This window comes from Stegodyphus dumicola, chromosome 11, assembly GCF_044657685.1.
Source record: "Stegodyphus dumicola isolate Sdum_Otavi_A_Nest chromosome 11, ASM4465768v1".
In the NCBI taxonomy this organism is placed as follows: Eukaryota; Metazoa; Arthropoda; class Arachnida; order Araneae; family Eresidae; genus Stegodyphus; species Stegodyphus dumicola.
In genome coordinates this window covers 125,514,981-125,535,046 of record NC_140778.1, presented here as the reverse complement: position 1 = coordinate 125,535,046, position 20,066 = coordinate 125,514,981, and the positions used below count along the sequence as shown (strand labels likewise).

The following is a 20,066-nucleotide window of genomic DNA, read 5'->3' as shown; positions in this document are numbered from 1 at the left end:
GCGGCTGGTTGAAAACTATTTATGGCGAAGAGAGAGCATCTGCTCTTAGACTGATGCACAAATTGGCGTGTAAAAATCAATGCTAGCAAGTCACAACTTTTAATTCTCAGCAAAACTAACAAAAACATTGCTTTTAAAGCTCTCTACCTTTTTCAGGAAGCTGGTGCCCTGGTCACAAAGGCCAAATATTTAGGAACCAAAAGCTCACATTTTCCAACCACATTAATACATATCAAGAGCAAAGCCATGGGCACAATGTGCAGATTTCTCCCGGTCATTGGAAAATATTCAAATCTTAGCTTGCGCACCAAAAAAACATATTTATAGTTCTTGCACTCGACCGATACTTTGTTATGCTGCTCCTGCTTGGAACACGGTCACTCAAACTCAACTGCATCAATTACAAGTAGTGCAAAAATTTCTGCGCATTATTACTGATTCACACTATCTTATCCGCAGTGAACGTTTACACAGAGACTTAAAACTTGAGACGATTCCAGATTACATCAGATGATCTAATGAAAAATTCTTCAACAAAGCTGTCCAATGTGACTTTGTTAATTACTCCCAAGTCTTTAATTATGAAATTCTCTTCGAAGATAGAAGCCTCAGACCACTTGCAGTTCACACCTTCATGGGAGGAGACGACAACTTTATCACTTAGCTCCTCAATGGGTAGCTGTTTATGCTTCCAATGCATCTGAGTTTGATTGATGTTCTTCTGTAGTTTGAATATTGTTCTTGGAGATTGATAAAACTAATGTTGTGAGATTTTTCACATTGTGATGAAATAGTAGTGTTGTAACTAGGTAGTTAGTTTGTTGTTGAATTGCTGTAGTGTATTGCGTTGAATAGTTGTACTAAATTGTGTTGTGTAGCTGTATTGAATTGTGTTGTATTTAGCAGTATTGATTGAGGTTGTTTCGTTGTATTTGAATTTGCAATTGAAATCATTGCTGTAGTGTATCTTTCTCATATGGTTGTCATTGTTTTGGATCCTTCTTGAAAGCTACGATCGCTCGTCATGTTTTGCGAACTTATCCGATTGGGTTGTCTTGCTCCTTTTGGTACTTCTCTTCTTCCCCTTTTCTCCGTTTTCTCATCTGAGATTTTCTCAACGTCCGAATTTTTTTATGTCAAGTACCTTTGGGCTTTAATTCTGGAACCGGCAACGTTGCTCTTCACAATAGCTCGGTCAGTTATAGAATCTAAGTCTGCTTTTAGTCAGTTGCTTAGTTGCTGTCGTTGAGAGTTGTTATTTCCGTGTGACTTAGATTTCTCTTTTAGATGCTCTTTGCATAGCGTTATATTTAACGTTTTTAGTAATTTGACGTTTTTAGTAATTTGAACACTGTAACTTTAAAAAAAGATCACCCTGTATGTTTTCTTTTCCTGTGTTCACATTGTTTACCAAACTTACTATAAATATCGATAGTTTGGGAATCTTTCTAAAAAAGAAAGCGCGAAAACCACCAACTTGCAAATGCTAAGTAACTTTTACATTTTTATTCATAAAAATTTATTGCGCCGTAAATTGCGCCAAGATGGTTGCGATAGTATGTAATTACCGGCAATTCTCTTACTTACACTACATTACTTCGATAGGACTCAATGAAAACAGAATATTAATCAACCTAATTTATTTTTATGATTTAGCAATCGATTTTTAATAGATGATTTAACAATATTCTAATGAATTATTATTATTATTATTAAATTACGTACTGTAATTAAATAACGAAGAATCTTTATGTATGTACGTAAGATAAAAGTATGAAAGCGAATTCCTAATTTTAATTAGCAACATCTCCTCTTATTTTTCATTTTAATTTGGATACTTTCCCTCGCTGTTCTAAAAATAGTAACATGTATAATATATGTTACTAATGTTACCCAAATTAAGTTATTAAGTTAACAAAATTAAGTAGCATAATGCGATCTTATAAAACGCTGCTGCTTCATTTTTAAAGAATGCTAGCAACTTGTTGCTGCCTTCTTTCTTTAAAAATATTTTTCATACCGATGTATAAATAATGAGAACAAAGCTGTATTACGTCCTTTGCATCTGCATAGATTTAATGAAAAATATGGGTTAGCCCCGAATTAAAAGGGAATATAAAATTGAGCAAAGCAATAATCATTTGTTTGGCGTATACTTGAATTAAAACTATATTGATTTCGAGAACGAATAGGCATAGGTCACATTGTAGAGACAATAGGTTATTTCTGAAAGCAGGAAGAAGTGAAAATTGAACAACGCCTTCACCGGGAATCAACCTACGGACCTCTCAATTACGCGCTGAGTGTGCAGACCACTACACCACGAAGGGACTCTAAGAAGGCAAGAGAAATACCTTATATATTCCCCCTTTTAAAGGGCGACTGGGGTTTTTAGGGAACCCAATCGCCAAATACTGGGTGTGGACAATCATCATCCATCACCCTTTTAGTTTGGGGGCCACTGTAGAAACATTAGCTATTTTTTGGAAGCAGGAGTCATGAAAAATGAGCAACGCTTTCGCTGGGAATCAAACAACAGACCTCTGGAATATGCGCCCAGCGTGCAGATCACCATACCACGAAGGCATGCCAAAAAGGCGGGAGAAATACCTTCATCAGGAGGAAAATGGTCTGCAACGAAATGAAAAGCAGAGTGACCCAAAAGTTCTTTAACATTTGAAAATTGAATAATTCACGGAATAATGTAGGTAGAGATGTAAAAATTGACATACTTGCTTGAAATGACATGAAGTTTTATTGAAAGCAAAACAACTGCAAAAAAAGTCCAACATATGGCAGTATAATGTCAGTGACGCCGCATGAGAATCGTGTTTGAAATGAGCTGTAGTGATAGAGAGAATCAGTCCGCTCATGAGTTTGTGACTTTTCTATCCTCGCCTCCGGGTGTCGGTCTCGGTGTGGTGTGGATTTATCACATGAATCGTGATCGCATCCTTCGAGAAATGCGTGGTTTTGCTTTTCAAGCTGTCAATGTGATGAGCGCGAGAAGTGTTGATATATTACAGAATCCTATCATCCCTAGTCTGGATGATAAACACCTGTTGGAATCTATGGCGTTTCTGCAGGATGGCGGTCCACCCCATATTGCTACACGTGGGAAGGATCTCTTGCATCCATCGTTTGGTGAGGATCGCACTCTGATCCGCCACTTCTGTCATGCTTGGCCTCTCATGTGCCCAGATCTCAATCCGTGATGATGGGATGCTAAATGGCAACATCCGACGGCAATTTCTCACCATATCCTATACAATACTGTTCACAACATTGTACCTCGACTACATGTATTGTTGATGAAGGACGGCCGACATGTTGAGCATTTGTTATAAAATCATATCCTTTGTTGAAAATGAACAGTTATTCTAAGTATTGCTTTTGTTATCATATGAAGCGCCATCTGTTGTCCGTTTTAATCACTTTTTTTTTTGCTTTCAATAACACCACGTGACATTTCCTGCATGTGTGTCAGATTTTAACCCTCTACTTATATTATTCAGTGATTTATTGAATTTTCAAATGTTAACGGACCTTTGAGTCACCTTGTATACCAAACGCAACGAAGTAATATGTGGTAAAAATACGGCTGGGGCCTATACACATCGTTTCAGATGTTTTTGCTCTTGATGAAAGGGGAAACTGTGGCTGCATTCCTTAGCGTTTGCAGAAGGTATTTTTGCAGTCTGACTCTCTTTTCCAAGAACACACAATCTTTTATTTTAGCATTGCAGACCCCACATTTTGCTTATATTTCCCCAAATAAAATTTTAAAACTTTTTATTATACACACTTGCGTTCTATGTACAATTCCTTTCTTTCATGATTTACTTATCAAAGAATTCTTCGCCATTTTTTCCGAAAGTGAAAAACCGAATTTGTGAAATCCAGGTTAAATTTGACTAGGCTCGCTGCTAGTGGCAAAAGAAAAACATTCCACGGTAAATTACCACCTCTCTTTTTTTCACCATAAAATAAAACGCTCTACAAGGCATCTAATGTAGAAATCACCTAATGTTGCATTTTACCAAACGCACGTTCCAAAAGAAAATGAAAGTAAAAAAATAATAAAAAAAGCAACAAAATAAAAAAGAAAATGGCAGTTCTAGGCTTAGCAGCGATCAAACAGAAACCTACGCTGCAAACAAGATGTACAAGGCAAAAGAATAAACAAAAAAAAAAAAAAAGTACGAGAAATAAAATACAAATGTTCAAAGAAGCTAGAATAGAGCAAATGCTTTTATCGTCTCACAGTCATAGAAACGTGCTCTGGGTCCGAGAGTCTTCGATGAAACAGACAGCTCTGCGCGTATACTACAGCGTTGGGAGTTGAAGTGCTTTTTCCTCTGCTTTAAATAACGTTCCGCTTTCGCTCCGTGTTTTGAAATAAATTGGGTAAATTACGTTGTTTCTCCTATGGTTCTTAACGCGAAGCTTTTGCAAGGGAGAAGAGGAGGTCTTTCCTATTCATGCATTCTAAACTAGCGTCGGATATGTGCTGAATGTTTTGCGCCTAATTTGCAGGAATATGAATTCCAGCTATTCTTCGTGAAAGCTGCTTTATGCTTGCATATTCTACGAGAATTTAACTAAATGTCTTTTTTTTTATCTAATGCTTTTCGTTATATTTAATTCTGAATAGGGTTTGTTTAAATATACGAGACCAACTATAACAGAGGGGAATAAATATTTATTTTGCTGAAACGCATTTAATATTATTTGATAATATAAGCAAACACACTGCCAGAAGTAACATAAGCTATTATTCTAAAATAACTGATCCTTTATTATAAAACTCCTACTGGTAGGGTGATAACGCTGTTTAATACTAAAATACAATGCAGTGCACGAATATACACAGTATTTGCATTTTATTATTAAACAGTTCACTATTCACATAAATGAAAATTTATCAGATTTATTTGTCTTTTCTGTTTATTTCTTTTGTCAGGTCCCTACTTGGACCTGGTTGAAGGTCATCAGGTCAGATCTTGAGTAAATTTCTGTCAAACGTTTTTGTTTTAACTTTCTTCTCAGGACGTTTTAAAAATTTGACATAATCTAGTCACTCCAACTTACATCTTTTAAAAGCTTTGTTGCCATATTGGCTTTAAATCTATTAATACACTGCCACAATCATGCAACAAAGATTGTTAAATAATGACTGTGTAAAATAATTGAAAACATGATGAAATAAATTAAACAATTAATTAAAGATAAATAAAAAAATGTCTGAAAGGTTTCAGCTTTTAAATTGCGTCCAAAGGGGCGTTTTAAACATTTTGTGGATTACTTTTATTTATTAAATATCATGTGCTTCGAACTTAAACCATAAAATTCAGTTCAATAGCAATATCGCAAAATAATTTTAAAATGAGCATATCTTTAGAATTTCTGATACAGAGTCTCGCGCGCTGAAGATAAATTTTTTTTTTTTCGTACAGTGTTGCTATTGTTCGTTTTGAAATCGTTGAGTTTGTTAATCAAAATTTCGTAACAAAGTTTTACAAAATATGAAATAGATAACAAAGAAAACTCTAAATTCCAAATTTGGGCTTTCAGATGCCCATATTCGGGAGGAGATGTACCGTTATTCAAAATTTGATGGCTCTAGGTGCCATGGTTTTACCACAGTGCCAGAAACATACATTCATTTATGCAGATGCTTCATTATTTAATTTCTGAAAACCCATTTCTTTTTATATTTTTAGCTTTATTATTAAGCATCAGTTTCTTCGCGCTTACGTCATATAAAATTGTAGATTTCCTGATTCATTGTTAAGTGTTAGCATAGATTTAACTATCATTTTTAATCTTTTCTCAGTTTATTATATCAATATACAATTTTCTTATTAAGATGTTTTAACAGATTTTTTCTTGTTTTATTTCTAACGTCTTAAGTGTTAAATTTATTAATTAACTATCATATTGTTCACACTTATGTCATATAAAATATATTCATATATATATATCATATATATAAAATATATACATATATATTCTTATGTCATATATATTCAGTTGATAAGCAGAATTAGTACAAAACATTTTTAAAACATATAGCGTTTGAGTTTCCCACATACAGTCTCACACGCTAGAGATAAGAATGTTTATTGGGCAAGCATGATACAGCGAGAATATTATTATTGACGAGAAGAGTTTAACAGTAAACAAAGAATGTTTTTCAAGTTTTCCTTTCAGTAACAAAAGGTGAAAAGCCTTTGTCGACAGAAACCTAATTCAGTTAAGTGAGTTCTGGTTTCTAAACAAAACAGATTTATAAAAAACTATATTAAATATATAAGTAACTATATTATATAAGGGCACAAGAAAAATTATAAGCGGAAAGAAGTCTTTATTTACCATGTTAACAAGGTTTTATATGATTTGAAAGGGAGAATATAATGGAAAACAGTCTTTTACAATAGAAACTTAAAATTATTCTTAACGTATTGTTACGAATTTTGAGTTTAGCTAGATATTTTAAATGAAACTACAATTAAAGGTGTTTTATTTTCCCGTGCAATGTAGCGCGTGACGAATTTTAAGAGAAAGTACGCCGAAAAATTAAAAATACAAGAGCACGTGCATTTAACATTGAATAAAAGTTTATCTCTGTTATTGATATTTAATTTGAATAAATTTAATTAACTACTGCGTTAGCCGTAACCGTAATTCTACTCTATTTGTTTTCCAAAAATTGCTATCTCTTGCGGCCGATTTAAAAAGCTATAAAAAGCCAGAGAAAGAACACCTCAGCTCAGTTGCTTAGTTACTTCTAGAGTTTAGTTGTTTAGATAACTGTTGTTGATGATTGTAGCGAATTCGTGGTGCGATCGGATTAGCTTTCTCTACACTTTGAATTGCGTTCTATTTAACGTTTTGGTAGTTTAAAATATAGCTGCTAATGAGATGCATTCCGCTGACCTCATAGATCACGTCACTTATGTATACCTTTTGTAAATAAACAATGCAGATGACCTCAGAGATCACGTGACTTATGTACAGCTAATTCAAACAAGCAAGATCATTCTTCCTCTTCTTCTCTTGTGGAATGTATCTCATTATTGTAATTGTATATTGCGTGATATTGTGATATTGTACGAATATCTCTGAGGAAAAATTCCAGCATTTTGTTTTATTTCTTGTGATAAGAATAATTTTTATTAATTTTTATCTGATTTATGCATTCAATCTATTATCAATTTGTAAGCACGCAACAATATTATAGAAAATATTGTTGTGAAACATAATTAAATTTTTAAGTATCAAATAGCTTTGCATGTTTAAGTACTTTAGGCTTCTGAAACTTTCTTCATTTTCGAAATTTATATAATTTTAAATAGGTTTCAAAGGTTATAATTTTGAGAAATTATAACTTTAAAAAATAAAGCACACTAGAAGATAAATATGCATTTGCCTTTACTAATTTTTATCCTATATTCCTTTCAGATTTTCTGCCAAACTTATTCTTTTTGCATTGGACTACAAAATGAAGATAGACAGGTAATTACTCTTAGTCAACACTTTATTACTCAATTCGTTTACATTGAAAATTTCAGACTTGCAATACAGTTCCAACTTACTGAATGTTTTTACCATATAAAACTTAAAACATTAATATTTAATTAATGAAATGGGCATCGCCACAAAATTTTTACACACAAATACACAACAAATGTGTTGCATTTTCAGCATTTAAAGTATATACAAATTGTAAGGTTTTCATATGGATTTCATTTTATGAGCACTATTCAACTTACGGGGATTTTTTTCGTCTGATTTGTATAAACACATTAGGAAAGACTAAACATAACCTTTTAAAAAATTAAATCTGAATTTTCTATTTTGCAAGGAGGTAGCTCGCAATTTTTAAAATACACATGTTGTTTACAAATGCTGTTTATGATACAATAACATACCGAATAAGTATTAATTTAGAAGTCAAACAACTAAAATCAGTGTTGTATTTTCAAATTTTCACAGGATGGATTTCGATGGTTTTAAGGAACCATCATCCTCAGCTGCCAAAGCGCGAATGAACGAGATAAGATACAGTGATTAAATAAGATAAGATAAGAATGGCTGGACAGGAGTTAAGCTACTGGCGCCATCTGTTGCTGAAACGAGAACTAAAGCATAATTTCCTTAAAGTCAGAAGGCAAAGATGTATTGGAATTAGGGTTGTTAACTAGAACAGAAAAGTTTTTTTGAATGTTAAAAGCCTCCAGAAAATCTATCAGTTAACTATAAAATTTTACGTATTTTACAGAAATTTAACTTTCGGGTCGGTTATTCTCCTATCAATAAAATTCCGAGTTCCATACTCAAGGACCCCATTCCGGATGTGAATTCCTGGGGTATTTACAGGGTTCATTGCCAGTGTGGTTTAATTTACATTGGTCAAACTAAGAGAGGCTTAAAATTTCGCGTTAAGGAATATGAGGCATATGTTAGGAAAAAGGAAACGCAGAAGTCTTCTGTTGCCCAGCAATGCAGGTCCGAAAATCACATTTTCAATTTTTCTGCAGGCAAAATTATTCAAAAAACATCTTCCATTGATGAATTAGATTTTCTAGAGGCATTTCACATTCAAAAAACTCTTTCTGTTCTAGTTAACGATCCTACTTCCAATACATCTTCGCCTTCAGACTTTAAAGAAATTATTTTCAGTTCTTGTTTCATCAACAGATGGCGCCATTAGTTTAATACCTGTCCAGCCATTTTTATCTTATCTCGTTCATTTGCGCTTTGGCAGCTGAGGCTGATAGTTCGGTAAAACCATGGAAACTAGTCCTGTGAAAATTTGAAAATATAATTGTGATTTTTGTTGTTTGGCTTCTAAATTAATAAATGTTATTTAAGTTACAAAAATTGTTATTTTTCCTGAAACGTACCATTGGTATACTCCACAGATTTCAGCTTTTTAATGATACTGAAGTTTCAACTACATAGATGTAACATTTAATCGAAATAAGAAAAGAAAGAAGAAATGCTCCTAAAAAAAAGAAATTGCTCCTAAAAATGCTCCTAAAAGACAAGTATGAAGATGTATATACATAATAATGAAATGATCCTCTTTCAGCCTTCAGAAATAAATGACTAGAATCAATTAATTATACCAAAATTGTAATTCATTGGATGATGCTGGATTCATAGGCGTAAGCGTATTTCCATTGTACTCCTCAAATACCAGTATAAGTTTGTATTAAGAAATTTACTCCAAAATGTGATCAGTGAGGTATTGCACGTGATTTGCGAGAATGTAATTCATTTAAGCGCATATCTGCCAGTGAATGCTTTAAAGAAATAAAATTCAACGTGGACAGCATATCTCTAGCCTCGGGGATAAGATGAACTTCTAGCTATATTTCAAAATTTAACCCTATTACTGCAAAATCTAACATTTCCACCCTCGGAAACCACAGTAAACCTCAATGATATTCTATTGCAGATTGTACATTCACTTTCAAAGCCTTTGAATCAATTTAATTCTTTGATTTCAACGATATAAGGCTAGCAGGGTGATAAGACAAGATATGAAACCGTAATAAGGTGACGGAGTATCCTTTGATAAAACTTCTAAAAATTTCGTAACTTCTTGCTGTGAAATTTGCAGCGGAAGAATGCATTATGGCTCATCTATTGATTACTGTCTTTTGTGACTGCCAACAAGAAGTTACGCGTGAATTCAACATGGAAGACTCATGCAATGTTTACGTGCCCAGAGGTGCCTTCAGTGCAACATTCACGATGAAATCTTGTATTTCAGACTTCTGCAAAGGCGGAATTCCTCCGTGATATTTAATACTGCTGGAATATGTTTAGCGCCTATTATTGTGCTACAATCAAAAACAAATAAATTCTAACGCCCAATTATGTTAAAGATATGCTCTGAAACGAAAGATTCATTTTTAGGTTGTTGGGATGTTATGCTGTGACTCTTTCGCAACGGTAGAGGCCAAAACTTATTCCTCTCAACCATCTGAAACGCCCGAACGTATCAATTTTAGTTGGAATAGATTTCGTTTCCCCATGCCAAGTAGAATGCTATAGCATTAAGAATAAACTACTTAACTGAAGTATTTAGATCTATCTTGGGGGATCTCTGTGAGGCTTCACCCACTGTGTGCAGTTTTCCTTTAGAACAGAATTGCAACTATGAACATCAATAGTTAAGCGTTGAGGCTAAACGAAGGAGAGGGAAGGTCCATTCAAATGAAAAAGCTAGTTTTAGTCGCTTCAAAAGAACGATTGGCATGTCATTAAATTCCTACTATCAGCTCGCACTTTCCCTAAATCTTGTTCAAATTTTCAGTCGTTAATAAAATACTTTTTATTCATCCACTCAAGTTCAAATATATTTCTTAAACTTGTAATGGATGACACTTGATGTTAATAAAATTTTTTGCACATATTAAAAGTGTTTTTAATTTTTAATTTTAAAAATTTGCTTCGTATTTTTAATTTTATTTTGTATTTTTAATTTTTTTTTGTTGACCTAAGTAAGAATTTAATTTTTTATTCAATTAATTATTAATTCATTAATTTTCAGTCGCTAATAAAATATTTTTTATTCATCCAGTCAAGTTCAAATGCATTTTTTTAACTTTGAGTGGGTGACACTTGATGTTAATACAGTTTTTTCAGATATTAAACATTTTTTTAACTTTTTAATTTAATTTTTTTTCGTATTTAAAATTTTTTCTTTGTTGACCCAAGTAGGAATTGACTTTAATTTTTTTTATATTACTTGTTTAAGAACTCGCGAAACCTACGAGCCATGCACTGATGTTCTGAGGGTAAAGCACCAGGTAGTAAATGAACTCAGGCGTTCGGGATAACTGCCAAAGTTTAAGTGCACGGGCGTTTCGGGCGACTACGCTGTGAAAGATTTAATAGAAATTGAATAACGATTAAGGAATCACAATATTTTTAGTTTTTAATACCATCTCCTTTACACGGGAACTAGAAATAAGAAAATATTTAAAGTTGCTTTTTTATTTCAGCTGCCGAGTCCAACATTTTTTTACGGGAGCTCATGAAAGTGCACCATATTTATTACTTTTTATGTTCATATTTTTAGCTAATTTACAACAAGATAGTAAAAATAAACAGTCGAAACAAATGCAGAGCGTTATGGTTAGCTAAACAAGATAATAAACTCAGAACACAATTTCTTACACTAAAATACATTTGACTACATAAAAATCGCAAAAAAACGTCTTAAAGTATTTCTTTCAAAGAGTATTAAATATGAAGATTCAAACAATCTTTCCTTTCTATGTTCATTTGTTAAGTTTTAGAATATGCAGATTGATCGAGACAAAGTTACCTTAGTGCAATTATTTTTTCTTCTCAGGAATGAATTACTACTGGATCTCGTTCCTTCTAAAGGAGGCAAAAAATCTCAGTTATGCATGAAAACATATCATCACTTTTTTCCCGCTTACCGAAGACCCGGCGAAGAGAAAGATGAACTAATTATGTCTACTCAACAAGAAATGGATCATGCATGGAATGTGGTCGTAGCTTGCAAAAATCAGGTATGTTTCTTTAATAATGTTTTATTAGTTGTCCTATAATCTAAGTCGAGTTCTTTTAAAATCCAGATTTCCTTTGTAAGCCTTCAAGAAAAGGGATAGCTATAACAAGCTATATCGTAAAGTTTTCTATTTCCTTCGAAGAATTTTCGATTTCGTTTTTGATTCCCTTTCGTTTTCGATTTCGATTTCGTTTTCATTTCGTTTTCGATTTCGTTTTCGATTGGTTTTAGATTTCATTTTCGATTCGTTTTCGATTTCGTTTTCGATTGGTTTTCGATTTCTTTCGAAGATTTTTCGACTTCCTTTCGTTTTCGATTTCCTTTCAATTTGGGAAGTTCATGTTTGTTTTACTCAGTTATCTTTGCTTACATCTAGTTATTTTAGCAATAGTTTAGCTCAACATTACATACAGTGGATGGACAAAAATATGGAAACACCTTGTGAAATGCATGTTTGAAAAGAAAGATTGATTTTAATGAAATATGTAAGTGGCGCTGGCTTTTTTGACTACTGACGCCATCTATACAACTTCGTAAATGTGCTAAACAGTTCAGTTGTTGTCGGAGTACTGTTATGTGAGGTTGTCATTGCATTATGTCAGAGTTAACAGACTTCGAACGTGGGCAAATTGTTGGAGCACGTATGGTAGGTGCTTCCGTAAGCAAGGTAGCCGAGGTGTTTAGTGCTTCAAGAGGTACTGTATCGAAGATTTATTCCGCATATTTGAAAAGCGGAAAAACATCATCTGCTAAATCACAGCACGGACGAAAGTGTGTCCTGAGTGATCGTTACAGACGATCATTAAGGGCAATTGTGACGAAAAATAAGAAGACCACAGCTGCAAAAGTTACTGCTGAAATGAATGTTGTGTTACCGAACCCTGTGAGTACCAAAACAATTAGAAGAAAGCTTCATAAACAGAGAATTGCTGGCCGTGCTGCAATTGAAAAGCCACTCATCAGTGATGCTAACGCCCGTAACAGGAAAAGGTGGTGTTTAAGTCATAAAGCCTGGACTATAGAGCTGTGGAAGCGAGTAATATGGTCTAACGAGTCTTCTTTCACATTGTTTCCCACTTCTGGCCGAGTTTACGTCTGGAGAACGCCATCGCAAGCCTATAATACAGACTGCTTGTTGCCAAGAGTGAAACATGGCGGGGGTTCTGTTATGGTTTGGGCAGCCATATCGTGTGTCAGGGCACATGACTGCCAAGACTTATGTGAACATTTTGGCCGATCAAGTTCATCCCATCGTACAAACTTTGTTCCCCGATGGTGATGGTGTCTTCCAAGACGACAAAGCCCTGTTCACACAGCTCACATTGTCCAGAACTGGTTTTCTGAGCACGAGGATGAGTTGTCCAATCTTCCCTGGCCACCACAGTCACCAGACCTGAATATTATCGAACCTTTGTGGTCTACATTGGAACGGAGAGTGCGTTCTCGTTATCCACCGCCAACATCGTTATCTGAACTTGTTTTGCAGGAAGAATGGTATAATATTCCCTTGGCAAACATACAGGAACTGTATTTATCCATTCCGAGAAGACTGCAAACTGTTTTGGATGCCAACGGGTTTCCTACACCATATTAAGCAAAGAAACATGTTTTTTTAAAGGTTGTTTCCATATTTTTGTCCAACCCCTGTATATCTCAATATATTATGTAGTTAAAATATAAATTTCCTTTCTTTATAGCGTCATAGAAGATTGCTAACACTTATCGTTTGGTATGATTATTTTGTTTTAAGAAATATTGGTAAAATGTGTTTCTTTATAGCCATTTTTTGATTTAAAATGTTAAGATTTTATAGCTTATTAGCGGGCAATCTCGCCAGTTGAGCGGGCTGCAGCCAAAGCAAAATTTGTAAGTTCTATTTTTTTTTTACCCCTGGAAATCAAATATATGAAAACGCTTCAGTATGTAAGAAATTAGTTTATTCTTTTCAAGCCACAACCATTTCATAAGTATTTTTTTATTGCCGAGCTAGGAAACAAAACCTTTTGACACTTTAGGTTAATACGTACGACGTCCTGATTTAAATTTAATGTAATATAACAACATTTTCTCAATATCAATAAAAGAATTAACGTGAAAACAAGATACCGTGTCAATTATCCTAACTGAATCAAAAGAAATTGCCAACAGTAACTAATTATTTAAAATGCAGACATTAACGAAACATTTTCGACATACAATGACGCCACATGCAGTCGCATGCTTTCTTCAACGTCAGAATATAATCTTATATAATAATAATGTATTTAAAATTTGGCAATGCTATTCTTATTTCATATATTAACAAACTCTACGATTTCAAGAGCAGAGGCAACACTTTCTGAAATAAAGCATTTATATTTCTAGCGATCAAAACTGTTGCCAGTCGGAAAAAATGAGTGCGAAAATTAGTGTTTTCAGTTTTTAATTAATATCTCGGCTGATTAAAGTCGTACAAAAATAGGAACAGTCAAAATGCCTTCTTACGAATTTTTGGAATTGGGAATAATAAATTTAAATGTTTGCCAATGCTATTTTTATTTCATATTTTGTTAAACTTGCAAATATTTTTATTAACAAACTCTACGATTCGAAAGCGAGCAGTGGCAACGCTTTTCGAAATATAGCAGATTTTTATTTCCAGCTTTGTTGCCACTCGGAAAAATGAAGGCGAAAATGAATGTTTTCAAAGTTTCTTATTAATTTCTCCGCTAATTAACTTCGTACGAAGATGAGAATATTCGAAATTGTTTTCCACGAATTTTTGGAATCTGGGATACGTCTCTGGAAATTCAACTCCCAGCCGTTCCGGAGGGAATAATGCCACAAATAACAGACGTGCATAATTGTAACAGTATAGATAGCTATAAAATATTCTATTTCGATAAATAGTATTTCCAGGCGCTCCCAGTTAAATCGAAGAATATATTTAGAATTATAGTAACTTAATCAAACGAATTCTATTTTTTAAAATACAAAAGTTCATTTATTGGTTCTTTCCAATGTGATGGTAGTTTAACATTATTTTATAATAAACACATTCTTCGGTAAATAGTATAAAACTGTAGAAAATTTTCAGAATATAAAATTCTCTCGAAAACAAAGTTCAACTTGCTTGCAGCTGGGAGACTGTGGGAAAAATAATATGAAACTCTGAAAATTCATTCGCTCACTTTACCGTCAAATTTGACGTTGCCAAAAATGTATTATAAATTAATTTCATTTTGCCACAAGTTTCTGGTTCTTTTCACAAATAATAAAGAAGGATATCATCGTTCTACAGTGTGGCATATGTCTGAAAATCCTGTTTTTCATAAGACGAAAAAAGCAGAATATTTGAAACGGAGTTATTTCAAAGACGTTTGCATATGCTCTAACACCCACTAACTCCCGTTTTTCTATCACCAGCGATCTTGCCTATGTCGTTATAAGCTGCTTTTTTTTTTATTGATTGGAAATTTAATTTAGTTATAAAAGCCGCGTTTTTGCAATTCTGGCTTAACGCAGTAACGAAGGCATTATTTCAACGTAAGGTAAAATTTTATATGCTAAAAGCCTATCAACAGAAACTAACAAGTTTGAACACGAAAACATTTATGGTCCAAATAAAATGATAACGAAAAATTTTCTTAAAGCATTTATTAAAGCACTGTAAATTTATAAAATGTTGATGTTGAAATATAATTCTCGGTGTCCTTTTTCATATGCTTTAATTTCTTAACTACCATATAAGGATCGGTTACTATTGAGCAAAGTAGACAAAAAATCTACAAAATTACTTTAATAGACTAGTAAAATAGAAATTCGTAATTCATCATTCTGAAAGAAATGTAAAATTTCCACAAAACGCTTCTTACGTATTTGAAGAAACAAAATAATAACTAACATAAAAAAATTTGAAAACTTTCAGATTTTACATTACGCCCAACGGGGCGTTTTTTTAACGGTTTGTGTGTTACCTCTATTTATTAAATATCATGTTCTTCGCACTTAAACCATAAAACTCAATTCAACAGCAATGTTGCAAAATAATTTTAAAATGAGCATATCATTAGAATTTCCGATACACAGTCTCCCGCGCTAGAGATAAAAATGTTTTTTTTTCGTACGGTGTTGCCATTACTCGCTTTGATCAAAAATTTTTAATCAAAAATTCGTTAAAATGTTACAAAATACGAAATCGATAATAAAACAAATTCCAAATTAGGGCTTCCAAAAGCCCATATTCGGTGGAGGTATTGAAAATTTGATGGCTCTAGCTACCGTTTTTTTATCACAATGCGAGAAACATATATACATTTATGCAGATTCTTCATAATTTAATTTCTTTAAATATAACACAGGGAGATAATATGAAAGATATAAGAGAGATAATATGATAATATAATATCAACAATATGAAAAGTGAAATGGACATTTAAAGTTTTCAACGCAAAATACCAAAACGAAATTAATAGCCCTTTTGGGATAAATATTATAGCAACATATTCCGAACATTTGTCTATCTTTTATCAGTTTTTGCGAAAACATAACATTAAATGAATTATGTACAGATTCAAAAGCTTGCCCATTTTTGTCGTTTATTAAACACAGCTATAAAATAAAAACAGATTAAATGTTCCTTTGTCTGAGGTGTTTTAAAGTTAAGCCTAATTTCGAATTATAAAAATGAAATTTTTGGAAATTAAAATATATAGAATGTTTGCTTTTTTAACTACTATAATAACTTTAGAATAAGTAATAAAAGTAATAAATTATTAAAATTTGCAAAAAAGTACTAATTCCATTTCTTTTATAGAACTGAAGACTTTTGAAAAAAATTCCGCCATCGGAAGAATAGTCAGTTTTGTTTTGCAGCAGAAATAGCCTGTTGATTTCATAAAATCGTAGTTTTAAAAAAGAAAAAAACTTGAAAATGGAATAGCATTATAACTCAGAGTTATCTTTAAAATGAGCTTTCTAGTAATGATGATTTAAAGCAAAAGAAGTCGTTTACACAACGTAACCGAATGAACATTAGAATAAGAAAAAATCTTTAAAAAAGTTAATGATAAGGAATTTAGAATGGAAAAGCATCTGCAATAAATAAATAAATAAATAAATGGGAATAAACTCCTCAAATTCAAATGAAAAAGAAAAAATAGCTATTTATTTAAATTATAAAATAAGTAACAACTGTTATTTTTAGTCCAAAGAGACTTTGTACCTGAAAGACTATTGTTTTCGTTTTGTGATTTTGCGTTGAAAACTCTAAAAGGCTCTATCACTTTTCATATCGTTGCCACCAAATACTATCGCCCTATATTATATTTGACTAAATTAAATAATGAAGAATCTGCATAAATGTGTGTATATTTCTCGCATTGTGATAAAACAAAGGTATCTAGAGCCATCCAATTTTGAATGACGTAATCCTACTGCGAATATGGGCACCTGAAAGCCCAAATTTGAAATTTCGAATTTATTTTATTATCGATTTCATATTTTGTAAATTTTCAATGATTTATAAGCGAGTAATAGCAACACTCTACGGGGTACACGTTTTTATCTCCAGCGCGCGGAACTGTGTATCGGAAATTCTATAATAAAGACATGCTCATTTTAAAATTATTTTGCGACATTGCTGTTGAACTGAATTGAGGTTTGAGTACGTAGAACATGATATTTAATAAATAAAAGTAACACACAAAACATGAAAACAATGCCCCTTTGGAGTAATTTAAAATCTGAAACCTTTCAGACTTTTTCTCTTTTGTAAAATTAAAAATGGATATATGTATCAACTGTTTTTTTTATGTATCATTTTTCATTTTACTTTGACTCCATCCAAAATGGGCTAAAAATTTTTTTAATTAAGTTATTAAAATTTAAGCGGATTATTATAGAGAAAACGTTTTTATCAATTCTTATAACTATATTTCATGTATATTTTCTTATATAAAGCGTACATTTTATTTAAATACATTTTAAATACTTTTGGGCTTCTGCGTATTACACAAAAGCAGTAGTGATATTAAAGAGAATTTAGAATAATTAGCTTGCAAACTAAATCACTTCTTAATTGCAGTTATAATCGATTGACCATATTTACGGTCTTCCATATCTCTCATTATGGTTTCTTTTGCAATGTTCTTGGTATTTTATGCTAGATTATTTAACTTAACACTTTGCAACAGGTTTGCAATTCTGTAACTACTCATAAAGAAATCGGAGTTGAAGTCATCCCGTTTTTTTTTACTACAAGTGAATGTATAGGAAACCTCAATACAAAGCAAAACTTTCTTTCAATTTTAGTCATTACAGAAATTCTATACTTATTACTTTCGTTCAATTTTTAAACCCATAATTATAAAATCGTATCATTTTTCATAAGCTCGACCTTCGTGTCTTTTTGCTCTTACGTAAAATTTGTAATTCGATGCTTAAAAATTCCATTCCGGTTGTGAAATCTTAAAGTATTTATGATGTTTCTTCACAATCTGAATTTTTATATACGTTTGTTAAAGAAGAAAAACCTTGAAATTTGAATTTGAAAGCTTGAGAACCAAGTAGCATGAGACTTACTTTCAGAAAAAAAAAAAAAAGAGATACGTGAATACTCCATCGTTCAACGTTGCTGGTCAAAACATCACATTTTCGGTTTTTCTGCACCCCAAAATATTCTTAAAAAAACTTTCTTTGGCAAAGAGGATTTCTTGCAGGGGTTCATATGCGTAAAATCTTTCGTTTATAGTTAATGATTCCAGTTCCAAGCTCACTTCATCATCAGTTTCTCAAGAAATAACATCTTAGATATTTTTCTTTCACTTTTCAACCAACAGATGGAGCTAATATCTTTGCTCTCAATCATTTCTCTAGAATCTCTCGAAATTTTTGTCTTACTTTCTCTTGCAGGCTACTGTCTCTGTATCATTATTTTCACTTTCGCAGCTGGAAAAGTATTCTGTTTAGCTTCGAAGCTACAGACATGCAAATTTAGTCATCTCACTCTGATTCTTGTTGCTCATTATTGTTTTCTTTTAAAATTAATTTAGGAAGTATTCTTAGGTAGTGTCTTCGCAGTTCATTAACACGACCTTTTTCATATAAAGAAAACGTAAACTGAAATATGAATGCTTGTTACGAAGAAGTTAGAGATAAAAGATCTGGATGATTTTTAGTGTATATGAGCATATACTTAATGAATTTTGCTAATCTTCTTGAGACTAACAAAAACTAATAACTCAGGTTTGACACCTAAAAGCATTAATGTGATGAACTTGGAAATACGATGATAGTTAGACAGCATTTGTTTAGTTGGATATTATATACATTTTACATACCTGGGCAAAGTAAATTTAGCACTTTACAAACAATTCACATTCTTAACCTCTCTCTCTCTAAAAGAATGCATATTTTGGAGCGATATCTTTTCTCTACGAAGCATAGGTCAAATAAAATAATAGCAAAGTTTTTCACTCGAACGTCTTTCTCACATTAACAAACTAATGTAGATACATATAATCAGGCTTGGTATTTAATTAAACGCATCATATTTATGATGTGCGATATTTTACATGAGATCTTTTCAAGACTTTTACTGGGTGATGTGATTCTCAGAGCATCATTTCTTGGCTCATTTGACCCCCCTGGCTATGTAAGCATCATTTTTAGAACGAGAACATATTACAAGGTATTTTCTCCCTCCTTTCTGCATGCCTTCGTGGTGTAGCCGTAGTAGAATCGCCGCATATTCGGGAGGTCCCGTTTCGAGTCCAGGGCAAGGGCATTGCACATTTTTCATGTCTTCACCACCAAAAATAACCAAATGACTCTACATTGGTGCCCGGATTGAAAGGTGGTGGCTGATGATTAATCACCACTAGGATTTGGTGACTAGGTCCCTTAATACCCAGTCGGTGTGTACTCGAAAGGTCCATGTTCGAATCCCTGTGAGGCATTGCTCACTTTTCGTGTACTTCTGCTTCAAAATAACCTAATGACTCTACAATGTGACCAGAAGCTTCGAAAATTTAATTGTCTATGGCGAGGTGACACATGGTGCATCATTTTTGGACTATGTAATACAGAAGTTTTGAAAGCACGAATAACCCTGACTCGCATAATTTTGTATTCAGCTGGATTTGAATAACAACATCCTCTTCCAACTTAAATTAAATATAAAAATAAATACAAAAGGCCTAATCATTGTCAACAAACGAAACTTGACAGTTTAAATTGATCATTCATTTTCTTTGAGTACATTCAACACTATCAAGACATTACAAAGTAATTTCTCATCGATTACAAATGGCGAAGATACGAATCGCCTTTTGCACATGCGCGATCTCAGTTCTCACATAGAGCACTTCTGGAAAGCAAAGAATCAATTCCGAAGTCCACAAAAGGTTGAAACACAAGTAAGTAGGTTGTATAAGTAGATTTGTATGCAAGCAAGTAACGTGTGCAAGTTGGTTTTAATTGTTTTCTGCACGACCATGAATGTAAGGAACAAGTACAACTCTCTCTTGCA

At 32.9% G+C, this 20,066-nt stretch overlaps 1 protein-coding gene across 1 annotated transcript in view; it reads left to right on the top strand.

Annotated features, from left to right (window-relative positions):
• LOC118183671 (choline O-acetyltransferase-like) overlaps positions 1-20,066 on the top strand; it is a 189,707-nt gene that overhangs the window by 67,210 nt on the left and 102,431 nt on the right. The window contains exons 3-4 of the mRNA XM_035353269.2: positions 7,465-7,518; positions 11,375-11,558. Of these exons, the coding sequence (XP_035209160.1) occupies positions 7,465-7,518; positions 11,375-11,558 (238 nt within the window). The remainder of the gene's footprint in view (positions 1-7,464; positions 7,519-11,374; positions 11,559-20,066) is intronic.